Below are 17,370 nucleotides of genomic sequence, written 5' to 3'. Positions count from 1 at the left end.
GGAGTAATCTAGCTTTGTCGTCTGCTTAAACGAAAACATGACTCGTTTAGGCCTTCTTACTCCACCTCGTTTTTTTCGTCAAGACAGAATTGAAGTAAAATGACATCATATGGCTGCTACACTTTTTAACCTGCTCAAAAAACCCAGAACAGGCGAAAAAAACTACCTTCTGTGATGGCAAATAGTTCGAGTCCGAGTAAAACGTTTTTCCAGATAATTTCTGGCTAGCTGACGACAAAATACAATTTACCCTCTTTACACCTCCTTTTCAGAAGGAGTAAAAATAGTAGCCCTAAAATCCTGGAACAAACGAATAGTTTATGGTGTAGAGTAATTATCATCAACGGAACAGGTGAATAGTTAGTTTTAGGGTTAAAAGAGTTACACCTTTAGTCCGAGAACCAGGCGAAAAGTATTCACCATACTAAATAGTATGTTCCATTTACGTGTTCGGATCTGTTCCGGCCATTTTAAAGTGTTACATTTAATTCTCTATAGCGCTTTGAAATCGCTGGAAACCGATTTTGACAGATTTACGGATCAAGATCGCCTTTGGAGCAAGTTTTTTGAGTGTTTAAACTCGAAGGAAGTGTTTTTGCGTGTTCCTATCCAGCTCAAGAATAAAGCGCTCGAATCTTTGAAACATGTTTCTTTTGTTTCTTAGAAACGACTAAACATAGTAAAGGAATACGTCATATTGATGGCTAGGCGTAGTTTTCCGTGCTTTTTTTGGATTAGGTGAAGTTTAGGTTAAATTTGGTTACTAAAAGAATACTGAATTCTTTTGGCTGAAAAATTACTTTGCGTTTTTAGAGGATTTTTGAAGCATGATAATTGAGAAATTAATTCATTTCGAATTATTTTAAAACTTTTATTCGGAATTGAGTATAGATGCTGAAAAGCTTATTTGTTATTTAAATTTTCCGCCTTTGTAGTTTGTATATTTTCAGTTAAACCACCTAGCGGGTTTTTAGAGAAACATTACTAAAATACTAACGTTGAGGAAGGTGGTCCTCTGGCAACTCTGTTGCAAAAAAGTCTCGCGTGTTGGAAATGGCACCGACCGAGTAAGTTTCCTGCTTTGTTAATTTTAATCGAATTTCATCAAATTATTTATAATGTTTATCTTTTTAACGCACGGTAATTTCTGTTTAAAAGATACCAATTGCTTATAAAATATATTTAGTTTCCTTAAACATTTTTTATTTAATGTAAAAATTTGCGTCAAACTTTACTCTTAAGCCTTTGTATTATTTCGCGTGTAATACTGAAAGAAAATATGTTAATTGTAAAATTCTATATTTCAGAGGAACCAAGAAGCTTCCCCAAGTCCCAGAGACATTGCTTAAAAAAAGGAAGAAGCGTGCTGAGTTAAAAGCAAAGGCCGCTCAAAATGCCATTCGCCAAAAGAAGGTATGTTTTACTGATTCAATCTTTACTGTCTTACTATATAATGTTAAATTATACGATAAACTTTAAATTATAGGATAAGGTTCTTAAGAGAAGAGAAATCTTCAAAAGAGCTGAAAAATACATTAAGGAGTATCGTTCCCAAGTCCGAGATGTTATTCGGTTGAAACGTATGGCTAGGAATAAAGGAAACTTTTACGTTCCCGCTGAACCAAAACTGGCTTTTGTTATTAGGATAAGGGGGTAAGATTCATCTAGAAAATGAATAACAATATTTTATATCAAAATGCTTTCTTTTCGAATAGTATTAATGGAGTAAGTCCCAAGCCTCGCAAAGTCCTTCAACTTTTAAGGCTTCGTCAAATCAACAATGGAGTTTTTGTCAAGTTAAACAAAGCGACGATTAACATGCTTCGTATCGCTGAGCCCTTCATTGCGTGGGGATACCCTAATTTGAAAACAGTTCGTGAACTGGTATATAAACGTGGTTTCGGTCGTGTCCAACACAGGAGGGTTCCTTTAAGCGATAACGCCATCGTTGAAAACAGACTAGGTATGTTTCTGTTATCAAATTATTTTCATAAAATCAATTGTTGCAATGAATTTTTTTAAATTATTTAGGAAAGTATGGCATCATCTGTATGGAAGATTTAATCCACGAGATCTACACAGTGGGACCTCACTTTAAGAAAGCCACCAACTTCCTGTGGCACTTTAAGTTGAATAATCCTAAAGGTGGATGGAGAAAGAAGACTGTCCATTTTGTTGAGGGTGGTGATTTTGGAAACCGTGAAGAACAAGTTAATGTTCTTCTAAGGAAAATGAATTAAATCGAGGTCTTTGTAAAAGTAAAAAAAATGATAATAAAAAAATTAACATGTAAATATTTTATTTTTCACTGGAGTTTACAAAGTTTTTAAGAATTTGTTGAAATCTTCAACAGAGGTTTTAGCAAAGTCTTGGCAGAAATCTGTGTCAGTTCCCGTAGTTAATGCCTTTAATGAAACATAACCAGGTTTAGTCTTGTCATACTGATCTTTTCCTAATTTAACCAAGTATTTGTGACGTTGTTCGAGTAAAAATTTCCTTCTTAAAAGACATCCAGGAAATTGTAAAATGTCTTCGTGGGAAACTCCAATTTCATTGTGAATGTAATCTATCCGTTCCGTTAACTGTCCTCTATTTAAGAGCCATATTTTAGGCTTTGATAAAAGTAATTCTTTAATTTCCTTCTCCGTGAAACCCATTTCTTCTTCTAAAACGAATGATATTGCCTGTTAATAGAAAAGGGAAATATTTAGGATTTGTCAAGTTAACTTTGTCAATTCAGTCTTACTTTAGTATTAATAAATTCATTAAACATTAATTTTGGTTGTTTAGTTACTAGAAATCGAACTTCATTGCCTGTTAGCTTAAACTCATTTTGAAGAAAACCAAGTTTTTTGTCTATTTTTATTACAGGAACATTAAGCAATTTAGGGGTAATAGTAATTATCCTAGCAATAGCATCGGGGGTAAATTTTTTTCGTCTCAAATATTCTACTCTAGTTTCTAGTTCATCTAGCGAGTGAATAAATATTATTGGGTTTTTTGTAATTATTTCTCCTAAATCATCAGAATTAACACCTATGGAGTTTAAGAATAAGATAATATGTTTTATATCTCTGTCAAAATCTAGTTCGACGTAGTATTGTCCATGGCCTCTAGATTCTATTTTATATAAATCAACCCCCATTTCTATTAGCTTTTGGAGTGTTTTAGATTTGTTGGTGTACGCTGCCAAATTGAATGACTTTGGTAATGGTGGAGCGATTGTATCCAGAAACTCATTATCCAAATCATTGGAGAGAGGATCTTGAAGGGTAGCATCTAATTTAGGGATTAAAAGGTTATCCCTTTTTGTTGAAATGTAGTTTAAATCTTGACCAGTAATTTTTTCGAAGTTCTGCTGGGTGTGGGGTACCTTCAATCTGAAATGCATTTTTTAGTTTTTATTCAGTTCCCTTAAGAAGTATTTTTTACTGTATATTTACCCAGCTAGATTTGGACATATAGGAGAAGACATTCCACGAAGATGTCTATTTACATATTTAGGTTTAAATGTTATACTTTTCAATCTTGTTAATAATGAATATGTTAAATTTAGTGGCTTAACTGCCATTATTCTCGATATTATTTAGTCAAAAACAAGCGCACGCCGCACAACCAATATCAACTTTCTCCTTCCGGGGGGGGGGGGAGGGGGGGCAAAATAACGAGAATGAATATTGGAAATATTGGTGTATATAGCAATGAGCCTTTACACCAAGCGCACCAGATTCAAAATAAAACAAATGGAAAAATTAACAATCACTAAAAGCGAACAATGCAATAAAATGAACACACGAAACAAAAAATTAAAATACGCGACAAATCGAATAACAAAACAAAAAAAAGAAACGAGATAATAATAGTCCGCAGAATGTTATCAAGTCCGAACAGCGTTGCGAAAGTGGCGGAAATAACGTCTGAAAATCTGGCGTGGACCGCTTTCAACACACCATAGAGTATTAACGCACTCTATGGTGCCATAGAGTACTCTATGATGGTGCTTTTAGGCCTACTCAACTATGATGAGAGCGCACGTGAAAAAATGACGCGCGCAATACCGGAAGTTTAGAGACAAAACTGGAAAGCGAGATCTTCAGAACGTAGCCTTCGACTCCTCTTCTTCTATACTCTATGGTCTGACGGGTGTGTTCATGTCAGACGGACGGGAAGAGCCCTCTTATGAAGACTACTAAGGAGACCTCGCCGTGCTGCAACTTGGGATGGACAGGTGAAGAGAATATGCTCCGCGGTATCTACCGCCCCGCACTTCGAGCAAGAATCCGAGCTACTCAAATTAAAGCTGAAGAGAGTTGCTTTCGTGGGAAGGCAGCCGAGACGCGCCAAAAGAGTGTCATCCCGCCTGGGGAGCTGACGCCGCATAATCTCGTGAGAGCCCGGATTAGGCTTCGCTTCCCTGAGCGCGTACATAGAAATCTCATAGGTAACTAGAATGCTGCCGTGTAACTGGCAAATGGACCAAACGCCGTGGCAGACGATAGCCAGATCTCAGCCAATCAGAGCTCAAAGAGTGGTTCTGCCAAGAATTTTATGTCACCAGAGAGAATGACGTCACCTATCTCCCGCTATAGTAGCGGAACCAAGGAGGATTATTATCCTCCTTGGCGGAACCACTCTAAGGCCTCTCATTGGCTGAAGGTTCAATGTGAACTGGCGTCAAGCTCGGCCGTAGGCGGCAGCATTCTAGTTACCTATGAGATTTCTATGAGCGTAGGAGGTGGCGCTGGTCTGCCAGGAATCCCACCAAGCACTGGTAACCAATTTACTACACGCGGATTTCAATTCGGAGAGCGTAGCCCGGAGGAAAAAGTCCACCTTGGAGGGACGCGGAAGACTGGTAACGTCCGCGAGAGCGTCCGCCGACGTGAGCCGGACACCACAAAAGAGTCACTGAGTAGGAGTACCCGTCCCCTTGGGAAACATGTCTCTGGCATAGTTGGGGAATCCCGTCCAACATTACAGTGAAGAGGATGGGGCTGATCGAGCTGCCCTGAGGAACGCCTCTCGTGACGAGGTAAGTGGCTGAGAGCGTACCATTGACCCTGACCTGATAGGTCCTATCCTTCAAAAACAAGTTTAGGTGGCGCCAGTGGCGAGGAATCCACATTTATTTTGAAAAGCGACCCCCGGAATTTTAAAAAAATCCTGAGTGGAGCCACGCCTAACGGCCGGAAGAAAGCGCATTTTTCGAAATCCCAAACAGCGGATTTCAGACGCAAAAATATATCTACGCGTTTCGTCTCAGAAATTATTATCTTGAGATTGTTTGTAGCAAGAAATATGCCTGGAAGTAATTGTTCTGCAAAATTTTGTAATAGTTCTAAAGAAAAGACAAGAATTTCCTTGCTTAAGTTTCCAAAAGAGAAAGAACGGTGGGAAAAATAATTAATAGCTTTTGTTAGGCCTATCTTCAATATGTGGTTTTTCAATAAACTTAACTCTAGGAAATAGCTGCTGATAATGTCGGAAGAAGCGATCTTTATTTGAAAGATCAAAGATGCTATACAATTACATCATAATAAAATATGCGTCCTACATTTTGAGGATTCTTGTTTTATGAATAGTAAAACAAAAAAACCGACTGACACCAAACGCTATTCCAACAATATTTTCCAATTAATTTTAGGCCAACAAGTAAAAATTGAGTTTTAAGTATTGTTTTTTTATAAGTTAATTTAAATGAAACTTATTTCCAAAGGGAATGATAGTTTAGCTAGTTACTCAAACGTAAAGGTTTGTAGAACTTAGTAGAAAATAATATCAAGGACTGTCATAAAACAACTGGTACGATGAAATGTATATGTTAGTAAAGGGAGGAGCTGGTAACAGGGTCATGAGTTCAAACTTAAATTTCAAATAGAATCCAGTAAACGGTTTGTAGAAATGGTGGAAAAGTGCAACAATCGACCTACAAAAGGAGCTGTGTTTCAGTTGGAGCCAGTTCCAGCGAAAATATATCTACAGAACTTGATTGTAAACCAAGTAAAGATGGCCTCCACACCGAAATTCTACCAATACACTCTTTTTAGAAACGTATACAGGGCGCCGCCATTATCGTACAGGCAAGTGAGCAACCGACGAGCAAGTGCTTTACCGCAGAAATTTCATCCCCCCAAAACCGGTTTTTCATCACCAGAGTCCTCATAGCTAGGCTAGGCTAATACCCAAGGCACCACCTTAGGCCTAAGTCATCATGCGACTTTTGAAGCCCTTAATTCAGGTGGCCGGGTGACAATGCGTAGGAGGGTGGTGGCAAGCCCTGCATGCCACGAGATCGAGCCAACAGCTCCCTACACTAACAATTACCGTTAACCTAGACAAGTTTTGTAAGGTAATGGCGGTCGATTGGGGAGGCGCGTTTAAGAGTCTATAGTCTAGGAAGATGAAAACTACGTACCAGCTTTCATCCTCCTAGCTATAGTTTACGGTTGTAGTGTAGTTAGTGTAAAATTAGGAAGCTAATATTTATGAGTTGCTTATAAATAAGAATACTGAGTAATATCTAAAATAGCTTATAATAATAACCTAAGGACTGCGCGTTTCTAGCCGAGCTTTCTGCTATTGTCAATATTCAATATCACCACCTAGCGCCCTCTGGCTAGCACTCACTTAAATTTGGAAAAGAGTAAAAATTGTAAAACTTTCGAATAATTTTCGGCTATTGACCGCAGGGGAGAGTTCCGTTTGTCCGACTTCTCATTTGGCTGACTGCACATTTGTGACTTGTCCTTCTGAGAAGTCGGCCAAATGGATAGTCGGCCAACAGTAGCGGCGCTAAGTTTTTTTCACAGGTGGGCTAATTATTTTGTGGCCCTTAGTGGGAACCTTGGATTGACCATATTTCGCAAAAGTGGTAAAATCGAAAATCCCAAAATTTTCCAGGAAGCGAGAAGAGCAAGTTCGTTTTATTGTTGCGGCTCTCGTCGCGTTTTCTGGACCCCCTACTGACCTTTGTATCTGACCTGGAGCGGACACATGCATGCCTGGGAAATTTCCCTAAATTCCCATAAGCCCCTTTCTATTCAACTTTCTCTCAATTTCCGCTACCTTCCTCCCGAATCTATATGTTTATGGTCTACTACCTTTTTGAGTAAACAAATTGATTTTGAAAGATTTTTTCCAGAAAAACGTTTTTTGGTAATAAAACAAATTTCTAGAGATAATGAAAATTCATAAATTAAAATATGTGGCCTCTTAATTATGAATATGTGGCCCTTTTAATATAAATATGTGGCCCCTCTCAGAAATGCAGGGGGGCTAAAGCCCACTTCAGCCCACCCTTAGCGCCGCTACTGTCGGCCAAATGGACTGCTCGTTTGGCCGACTGCTCATTTGGTGGTTGGACGATACTAGGTGCGTTTGGCTAGGTACTACGGTCCCTCTAGGTCGCGGCTTTTAGAAGGCCCAGCTTGGTTATAAAGAACGGGGCTGGGGGGCGAGGGTCCGGGCCCCCAGCGCTCGAGCGAAGTGAGTGTGTGGCGCCAATACTTAGAATACATTGCCGGTTCTATAAGTCAACCCAACACTAAAGACATAGTATAGGACAGGCTATAGTATAACAGTCGGTCAAATGAGCCGTTCATTTGACCGACTAACTTAGTCGGCCAATTGAGCAGTCGGTCAAATGAGCAGTCAGTCAAATGGGCTGCTCATTTGGCTGACCAGAATTTCGGCTAAAAGAGTAGTCGGCCAAATGGGCATTCGAAAATATGAGCAGTCGGCCAAATGTACCCCACCCGAACGCAGCCTCAATTTTCATGATCTGGCAACGCTGTGTTGTCATAGCTACCTTCTGGTCTTTGTTTACAAACAATTTTATAAAGCATGTTGTGGAGTTCAACCCGACCGGCCATCGAGGAAAATGGAAACGGACAATTACATTGAACCTAATTTTCCACGAACCGAAAATCCAATTCGACCAGTTACTGCTGCACAATTACGTGAAAACGAATTAAGGTTTTAAAAATTATGGTTATTATTATCCGAAGCCAAAGGTGTTACTAGAAAAATTGGGCTCCAATAGACCTTAATATTTATTTGAAATGTTTTAATGGTTATCTATTAGATAATTTTTATTTATTATTATTATGGATAATCCAATAGGCTAAAAAAAAATACAAAGAAAATACCAAAACTTCCATAACTCAATTTTAATAAACCATTTTATACAATTTATTTTATCGTCGCTTTCAAGTACGGATGTGTAAACTATAAATGTTTAAACTTTGAGCCATGGTTAATTATGAATTATTATTATTTTTTAAAAAAAGCAGCTTCTTCATGGCTTTAAAAATTTTTTTTATTTAAATCAGAGCTTTCGGACCACGGTCCTTCTTCAGCGAACGACTGAAGAAGGACTATGGATGTTAAAAGTTTGGTTGACTGTGGTCAGCGAACCTTTTGGGCTCTAATTTAACGCATTGGCATAGGTACGTCACTGTATATAGTTAAATTAACTTTGGGTATCCTTACAGAATAGATGAAAATAGCCGCTGGCTTAATGCTTTTTACAACAATTTGTCTTCGCTATATACATTTTCATCATGTATGGTATTATCAGATCTTAATGCTGATGGAGAACACCGTCTCATAGTAGCTGATTTTGGTACGGGAATGTACAATATGAAGCTTAAAGTTTTCAGGGGAACAACACTGCAATCAGAGCACACGTTGATAGATCTCCCAACTGGGGTTGTTGCATTTCACATGAATACTTGCGATGCTAAAACACCTGGTATAAAAAAATAAGACTAGAATAAAATCAAAAGATTAATCCAATTCAATGTTGCAGCTATAGCTGTTGCTTCAGGATCACATATTTTCATTTACAAGAATATGCGTCCTTTTTATAAATTCACGCTACCAACATTAGAAGTAAATCCTGCTGAATTGGACATTTGGAGTCAAGCAAAAGAGGTTATTTATTAAAATCTCTTCATTAAAATTATAAAGAGTTAATTTAAATATACTAATTTACAGGACAAAATTGATGTATCTTCACTACGTGAAGTTTTAGAAAATATTAGGTATATTTTTTCCTTTCTAAATTTAAACTTTTCACCAATTTTGAGTGTTTCTTAATGCAGGGCAGAAATTGGAGAGTCAAATTTAAGTCCCAGATCTCAAAAGTAAACAAAATTTTACAAATTATATTACCTTAAGTATGAAAATATACTTAATTTTTAGATTTTTAATGTTGGATGGAGTAGAAGCTGAGGAGTTTGCTGAAATTCATAAAGGCCATCCCCTAAAAAGACAAGTAAATTAATCATAAATTAACATTCTTACCTTAATAATGTTATTATATTAGACTGTGATAACTGCATTAAGTTGCATGAAAAAGACAATGGCAGAAGAAGATTCAGTTAGTTGTTTGGTTTTGGGCACTGAATCTCGACATATCTACATCTTGGAACCTGATGCGTTTACTATTTTAAGCGCCGTAAGTGTAAAAATAGTAAAATTGTTATTTTATTATATAATAAATTGATTAATTTTGAAGGTTTCATTACCAAGTGTGCCAGTTTTCTTAGATGTTTGTGGTTTATTTGATGTTGAATACAGAATTATAGTGTCCTGTAGAAATGGAACATTGTATACCGTAAAGAGGTATATTTTAATACTGGAGTCATTGTAAAAGAAATAACTCCTTTTCTTTAAATATATATAGAGGACATAAAACTGCAAAACCTATAGTAGAGTTAAGTTCGCAACCAGTAGCCCTAGTAAAAGCAAATAACAATATTGTTGTTGGTTGTATGGACAAAACTCTTAACTGCTACAACACTAAAGTAAACCAAAAATAACAAATTATAACCAAAAGTATCATTAAACTGTCTAAAATTATGACTTTTCAAGGGAAAATTATTATGGTTCTTGAAACTAGATCATCCAATTATGGCTCTTGGAGTGGCTGATATAGCCCATTTGGGTCTAAAACTTGTCATCGTATCTTTGAGTGATGGTCTGGTCAGGTTTTACCAAGAAAAAACACTGGTTGATGTTGTTTCCGCCGAAGATTCTGTTACTGCTTTAAAGTTTGGAAGATTTGGTCGGGAAGATAACGCTTTAGTCATGGTTACGAGAAGTGGCGCTTTAGCGGTTAGAATATTAAAAAGGAGGGCGAATTTTGAAGGTGGGATTGGTAATGCTGGAGGAGATGGACGGTCTTCGGGAGCTAGTATGACTTCTCTCAGCACCATTGGGCAACAACAGAAGCTAAATATTCCCAAAAAAACTAAACTATTTGTGGATCAAACTATGAGGGAGCGAGAACATTTTATAGGTATGGAAATTTGGAAAATAAAGTTGGCAAAGATGTAGAGTTGTAATTTTTTCTTCTTGTCCAGCTATGCATCGTACTTTTCAACAAGATCTTTTTAAACTGAGACTAAACACAGCCAGGGCCTATGTTCGTGCTGTTGCTTCGAGTCTAACTCCATTTTCCTTTGAAGCCATGGAAGATAAAGACGAAATGGGACAAGAAAAAATTAAACCATCGAGGGAATCTCTGAAGATGTCGGCTCAAGTTCAGGGTTTAGGTCCAAAATTTCTCTTAAAGCTGCTAGTTCAAAATACATCTCGCAAGGACGCAGTTTTAAACTTATACCTGACTTTTGACACTAATTCTCAAATTTATGAGCTGGAAACTAACTACATAACGGTGATTATAAATTATTATAATTGCGTTAATTGACCGTTAATAAAAACAATGCTTTTGTATCATTTAGGTACCTTATCTCGTACCAGGATTGGTCTATACTTACGCAACTCGAGTTAGATGTGTCAATGACCTCAACATATCTGACATTATCAAAGTAATATTTAGGTGCCAATTATTGAAATATAAACCTCTAAAACTTTTACATTTTAGGCTTTTCTAGTCAGAGAAGGTGAAAACCGTCCATTATTAACTGCTGTTATCTCAATGCCAGTTAGCGAGGGTTTAATTCCTACTTAGAATTAGAAATGTTATTTTTAAATTATTCCAATTTTATTGGATTTCATTCAAATTTATCAACAATTAGCACTGTCTTTGCATTGTTGAGATTCAGCAACCAAAGTCCTGTAATAAGACAATTATCATTGTTACAATAAATGTTTTTGTTATTAAAATATCATTTATTACTCACCACCCACCCTAAGAAGTAATTCAAACGAGTTATATTATTGCAGTTACGTTTTATTTAACCAAACATTTCATTGGCTCATAATGGTACTGAAAAAAGTTTTCTTAATTTTAAAGATTCTCTAAGCAATCAAAATTCATACTTACGGGCTGGGCATGTTTATCACAAAACGGATACAGGTAAATATTATACATTTTACTGAAAGCATATTCATATAAATTAGCATCTACTTACATTAATTTAATTCATACCCCTATTTACTTAAGATGTATTTGCAGTGACGAATTATATTGGCAAATACTTGTAAATATTAATTTTCTTATTATACATGCACTTCATTAAAGGATGTCCTAATGCCAAAGGTTTATCACGTGATATGCAAGGAGTTACAGTGCCTACAGTATTGCAAAATTAATTATTAAGGGCCCACCAATGACACTTAACTACGACTTACAACAAAGAGCTCTTTGTAGCAATTGCACTAAATGAGAAATAAGCAACTCTCCAGTAAAAGTCGCTAAAATAGTGACAAAAACTAAGCCAAAACTGAATGCTTTAATTTTAAGAGAATTCTGCGCAAGCATTTCTAATTAAAAAAAGGCTGACCATGCACGTATAATTGAGATGTAACTTTTCAGAAAAGGTACATCATCAACCATTATACTTTGAACAAATATGATAGTCATGGCAATTTATAAATTAGCAATTTTTCAAAGAATAACAACTTTACCCTATATTAAACATTTATTTATCTACTAACAAAACAATATCAATATATTATATATTTACACTATATTTTGTAACAACTGATGCTAAATTGAACTTTTGCATATGTATAAGTTTAAGATGGTTTTCTACCCCACCAAACAACAACCAGTACTACAACTATAAAAGGCTTTGGTTATCTCTATAATGTCAAAAAATTCCCAAAAACGATATTGAAGATAATAATAATAACACTATATAATAGCTTTAAGTACCGAGCTTTTCAATACACTTATTTCCAATTCATTTCGTAAAATTAAAACTTTAATATTGAGTTTTGTACTAGATAACATAACCTAAGGTCAGGACTATCCCAAGGAATGAAACAAAAAAATTTGCATTTCTTCGTCAAGTTACAAAAAGTAACTATTTTTAAAGTCTCATGTTTAGGTCTGTTTTCAAACCACTGAAAATACATAGTTTCGGTATAAAATATTCAACGCTGTAGAACAGTAACCATTAAACTGATATGGAAGATCACAACAATTAATATAGCTCAAGCTCTAAAAACCTTCTTTTCACTCAAGAGTACAAATTGCGAAAAACCAAATTTTCTGATTTTCTTTTTAGAGGCTTTATTGTAGGAAAATCAACGTTATATTGCTATAGTTTGGTAATATATATAATTTACTCCCTAAAATTAGTGTTCAAAACGTTTAGTTTCCTAAGAGACTATAAAATAGTCAGGCACTACATTTTTATTTTTAAATTTTTGTATATAATTTTTAATTCTTGCCTAGGACTCAAAAGTCCAAAAATTTGTTTTCTTTTAAGAAATATAAACGGTTATTTGTTATCTTTAGGGGCAGGCATTTTATAAGTTTAGTAGAGTATCAAATCTGACTTTCGATACCCAATGACACGGGTGGACATCAAAAATAGACATACAAAAATAATCCAAATATAAATAACGTATAATAAAAACACAGGGTGTAGAAATAAAATCTCTATACATATTTGAGCGTCTTCTAAATGAAATACTAAAATAAATGAAGTGAAAGCTGTACTGTTTAAAAATTTGATTTTCTCCCTAAATCGTATATATTATACTTAAAGACCTCTTTGTTACACGTTGCTCATTAGAAAAATTAGGAATGAAAATGGAAAGCGCTAGATCAGAAGACAGGTACGCTTTGGTGTCATTTTTAGCTTTGAACTAAATGGGTTTGGCTGAGGTTAAATTTTTTGTCACAGCACTTAGGCCTACCTATTAAAATATTACTACGTGACATACTATATAGAAATATCTACAAAAATGTTTTGTTTTCCTAGGTCAGCCTCTATTTTTAGGATACAGTTTACATTTGGCATGGATATAATGTTACTAATTAGCCCTATTTTCTAAGACAACATTGAACAACTTAAAATTTTCAAGGGTCAGAAATGTGAACTAGCATTTTGCCCACATTTCCTCCAGTCATCATTTTGATGAAAGCCAAGGGGGTGTTATCCAGGCCCTCTTCGAAGGTTTCGTGAACTGAGAGTTTTCCCTGTTTCACCCAGGTGACTAGTTGCATTAGAGAAGCTTGAAATTTTTCCCGATAGTTGAGAACGAGAAAACGTTCTCTAATAAATTTTTTCAGAAACTTATTATTAGACAAATGAAATCAGCAAGGATAATGTAAAATTTAAATGTAAAATTAAAAAGGCACCTAGTTATATTTAGTTCCTTCAGTCGTTTACAAATTTCTCCACTGAGGGGTGGCGGGTAATGAGAATGCTTATTATATTGAGATATTTGTCCGCATAGAATAATGTGACTATTTTCTGTCATCTAAAATTATTTATTTTTAAATTTCCATAAAAACATCAAACATAAGTGCTAAAATCCATACCAATTTGATGACAGCTTCACTAACATCACCGCCAACATTATCAAAATAGATTTGAACCCCATTTGGGCACGACTCTTTCAATTGGTCTTCAAAGTCATCATCCTTATAACATAAGCTAATATCAAACCCCAGCGTTTCCTTTAAAAATTTGCACTTGGCTTCCGTTCCACATATCCCGATAACTTTTTCGCAACCCTCAAGTTTAGCAATCTATTTCGCGTAGTTAAGAGATAAAAATATTAAGTATTATTTTGCTAGCTGTTATAATCTAAAAGCCGATTCAATACCTGTCCAGCTAAAGAACCGCAAGCTCCGGCTGCCCCACTGATCACGAAGGTCTGATTACTAGAGCCTTTTACTACATGCCCTTTCTCGCGGATTCCCAGCAAAGCTGTTAACCCAATCAAACCAAAACAGCTTAAAACTAAGGTGACTTGATCTCCTACAATGGCTCTATCCACTTTTTCCAGTTTAGATCCTTCTACTTCGAAATAAAGAGACCACGGACAGCCAAATACCATGGTTACAATATCCCCTTCCTTGAGCTTGTCATAGTTGCTTCTTAATATTACTCCAATACCGCCCAGACCCTGAATAACCTCGCCAATTTTCCACGGTTGAAGGTAATGGACACCCGTTCTTTCATTCATTTGGCATCTCTTAAAGATTAAGAAAATATTTATATACAACTAAATTCTTTCTCTATAAATTTCCAGTATTTTTACCATGGCTGGGTCAACTGATAAATAAGTCGTTTTGACCAAAACATGTCCTGCCTTAACATCTTCGGGATAAGGGCAATCTTCAACATCAAAATTATCAACCGTGGGTTCACCAACCACCCCTACAAAATCAGTAAGATTGATGGGTAAAAGGGAGAACGAAGTTTTTAATAAAATAAACTTTCTTACCTGGTCTGGATTTAAGAACAACATGGCGATTTTGAGGCATGATCTACACGAAATTTAATACTTATACTTAATACTACTATGTAGAAATAAATGCATAAATCACACGGGTGAAAAAATAAAATTGGCCTCAAATCCAGTTTAGTACAGCTACACTGAAATAATTAACTTGCAAAAACAGTCGCGTTTTAACCACTAAATAGCCTTAGGTGATGCCAGGGCACGAAACTAGGCCTTACGTGTAATGTAAAATTAATGCAAATCAATATCATAACCCCGGCAAAAAACTTATCTCGAGCAACTTTAAATCGGCATCCGCTGCAGGCTGATGCCGGCCCCAAAGTGATCGAGATAAGAAGCAAAGGCTTCGCATTTACGTAAAATTCACTAGTAAATTTAATAATAATTTCCTATTAACTTACAATTTACGCTGTTCCTTACTTCAAAATAAGGGTGGGAAAACTAAACAGAACGTAATATTCAACGAAACAATTACAAACAAATGATAAACGATCGCCGGAGCAGACGACGACCGCAGCTGGACGAAAATCCCCTAAAATGCCGCTTCTCCCTGACCACTGGACAAGCGTTTCGGTCTATTTTTTACCTACTAAAAAGATTGGGTCGGGGCAATTTATCATATCAATAATTTCAATATCGACTATCAGTACCAATACGTAACAAAATATTTATATTACGACCACTAGGTATACAGTGTATGCGGTGATCGGGAGTTACAACCAGAATATTTATATTTAAAACTTATTATCAAAACATAACTAAAAAACGATACAGAGCTAGTAACTCAAAAATGTGTTTTAGGTACGAATTTGAAATTTTAAGGGTGTATAAAGATTGTAGGGGTCATTAGACAATGAAAATTTCAATGACCTTTAACTATGTCTTCAAGGTCATTCAAAATGTATCTCGAGAACCATTAAAGATAGAAACTTGGTTCAAATTAGAAAAGTGTTCCCCATCAAAATTTATTCTAAAATGGCTTAATCGGATGTAATGTGACCAATAGACGCTTCAATAAATCCTCCTCCAAGGAAATCGCCAAGAAGTAATATTTCCAAGAGCCAGGGCCTACAAGTCACTGTTTATATAGTGCTTGTTAAAATAATGAAATTTTTTCACAATTTACGGCAGCTACATGTAGGGGTGTTATGTTTGTTGCTCCTAGACGGCAGCAACAAGCGTTCCCTTTTAACCAGGTAACGTTTTTGATATAATTATTAAGGCTTGGCAAAAACACGACGTTCGGTTTACAGGTGAATAGTTTCCATTATTTCAACAAGCACTATATAAACAATACCTTTCGGGTCCTGGCTCTCGGAAATATTACCTCTTGGCGATTTCCTTGGAGGATGATTTATTTAAAGGCCGACTACATAAATCTTCGGTTTACTCTGTCTTTCACTGGATGGCACACGTGTATTGCAATAAGCCTACTTCCAGTGAAAGACAGAGTAAACCGAAGATTTATGTAGTCGGCCTTTAAGCGTCTATTGGAACCTGATAAATTTTATATCAAACACATGAAGGTTGTAAAATTCTTAGACATTAAAGGTTTAATTTAATTTTTAATTTGGGTTATTTTTGGTCAATTTACATCGGGTCAAAGATAATTGGACTTAAAAAACATCCCCTGTAGCACATGAAGTCGTTTTAGGGTCGGGGTACGGTTGAAAAGTCGCTTTATAGTCGACGACCAAATGCCGACCTAAAAACGTCTGAACGTTTTTCGACACTAAAACCGTAAATCCTTTTTTGGGACTATTTATGGTCGGTATGCCGACCATTATCCGACTTAAAATAGACCTTACATTTAATTATTACCCCTGTAGCACAAAGAGTCGATTTACGGTCATGCTTTGCCAATTAATCGCTCAAAACTATGAAACTTTGACGATTTAATAAAACAAATTGAAATATTTTAAAAATAACTTCCTTTCTGTATTATATTTTTTCGAAAAAGATTATATATCCAATCTGAGAATGTTTTAAAATGGTTTTATGTAAAATGGTTTTTCTAAATGCAAAATGTAAACTGTTTTTGCAGCTTGAAATAAAAATACAAAATGCATTTTGAAAAAGTTTTTTTTGTAATTATTAGTAATTAATAACTAATTATTATTAATTAGTTATTAATAATAAGTACGTAGAGATGTCAAAACCATCCTCCTAGCCCGAGTGGGAATTAAAGCGGTGGCCCTGTACGAATGTTCGTCTGCTTCTGCGTAATAGCGTTTTCCATTTGACTGCTCTCGAGCACTCTAGATCGCTCTGATCAACATTTTATGTTCCATTAGCGGGCACGGATCTGTTCCGATCAAGTTTCGCTTGTTCCATTTCACGCTCTCGGGTGCTCTGAGATCGCCCAAAACCGATTTGCCGATTTCGACAGATCAACGGATCGAGATCGAGATCGGAGCAAATTTTCGCGTGTTTCTTTTAGATTTTTTGGCAAACTGGCATACCAAGACGCGAAAATTCAAATTACAAGCAGAGGAAAAACAACAAAGCGCGGGAATATGTTCATGGAATGTTCTTGAGCAATCAAATGGAAAACGCTATAAGTGATAGCGTTTTCCATTTGATTTCTCGAGATTCGCTCCGAATCGGTCTCTGACGTCATAGATCTCACCCCAATCGACTAGAGTAAAACCGCAAATGGAACATTCCAATAACATATTCCCGCGCTTTGTTGTT

The 17,370-nt window shown here is 36.0% G+C and overlaps 4 protein-coding genes across 5 annotated transcripts; 2 read left to right on the top strand and 2 right to left on the bottom strand.

Moving 5' to 3' along the window:
- Window positions 1-935: 935 nt before the first annotated feature.
- On the top strand, window positions 936-2,294 carry RpL7 (ribosomal protein L7). The gene is made up of 5 exons (XM_090178981.1): window positions 936-1,067; window positions 1,308-1,413; window positions 1,487-1,653; window positions 1,716-1,963; window positions 2,032-2,294. Exons 1-5 carry the CDS (start codon window positions 1,054-1,056, stop codon window positions 2,238-2,240), a joined length of 744 nt encoding a protein of 247 aa, XP_090035107.1. The 5' UTR covers window positions 936-1,053; the 3' UTR covers window positions 2,241-2,294.
- On the bottom strand, window positions 2,283-3,639 carry mTerf3 (mitochondrial transcription termination factor 3). Its single transcript, XM_090178980.1, has 3 exons — window positions 3,444-3,639; window positions 2,747-3,380; window positions 2,283-2,684 (listed from the first exon to the last, which is right to left on the bottom strand). Exons 1-3 carry the CDS (start codon window positions 3,569-3,571, stop codon window positions 2,316-2,318), a joined length of 1,131 nt encoding a protein of 376 aa, XP_090035106.1. The 5' UTR covers window positions 3,572-3,639; the 3' UTR covers window positions 2,283-2,315.
- A 4,206-nt stretch (window positions 3,640-7,845) lies between these two features.
- On the top strand, window positions 7,846-11,079 carry BBS1 (Bardet-Biedl syndrome 1). The gene is made up of 13 exons (XM_090178943.1): window positions 7,846-7,974; window positions 8,493-8,752; window positions 8,810-8,934; window positions 8,998-9,044; window positions 9,105-9,146; window positions 9,205-9,277; window positions 9,329-9,460; window positions 9,521-9,627; window positions 9,689-9,809; window positions 9,877-10,303; window positions 10,368-10,681; window positions 10,749-10,835; window positions 10,892-11,079. The coding sequence occupies exons 1-13, from the start codon at window positions 7,880-7,882 to the stop codon at window positions 10,976-10,978; spliced, it is 1,917 nt and encodes a 638-aa protein (XP_090035069.1). The 5' UTR covers window positions 7,846-7,879; the 3' UTR covers window positions 10,979-11,079.
- Window positions 11,080-11,858: 779 nt separating this feature from the next.
- Window positions 11,859-15,579, bottom strand: LOC149941035 (prostaglandin reductase 2-like). Of its 2 annotated transcripts, none has more exons than XM_090178309.1 (7): window positions 15,547-15,579; window positions 14,659-14,701; window positions 14,473-14,591; window positions 14,035-14,406; window positions 13,748-13,957; window positions 13,565-13,686; window positions 11,859-13,478 (listed from the first exon to the last, which is right to left on the bottom strand). In XM_090178309.1, exons 2-7 carry the CDS (start codon window positions 14,696-14,698, stop codon window positions 13,283-13,285), a joined length of 1,059 nt encoding a protein of 352 aa, XP_090034435.1. In that variant the 5' UTR covers window positions 14,699-14,701; window positions 15,547-15,579; the 3' UTR covers window positions 11,859-13,282. The 2 variants fall into 2 exon arrangements, with proteins under 2 accessions (XP_090034435.1, XP_090034434.1); XM_090178308.1 differs by lacking the exon at window positions 15,547-15,579 and adding an exon at window positions 15,078-15,267.
- Window positions 15,580-17,370: the final 1,791 nt, after the last annotated feature.

Source organism: Leiobunum rupestre, chromosome 6, assembly GCF_980474605.1.
Source record: "Leiobunum rupestre chromosome 6, qqLeiRupe1.1.hap1, whole genome shotgun sequence".
NCBI lineage: Eukaryota > Metazoa > Arthropoda > Arachnida > Opiliones > Sclerosomatidae > Leiobunum > Leiobunum rupestre.
The sequence above is the reverse complement of the archived record's forward strand: the minus strand, read 5'-3'. Positions and strand labels throughout refer to the sequence as shown.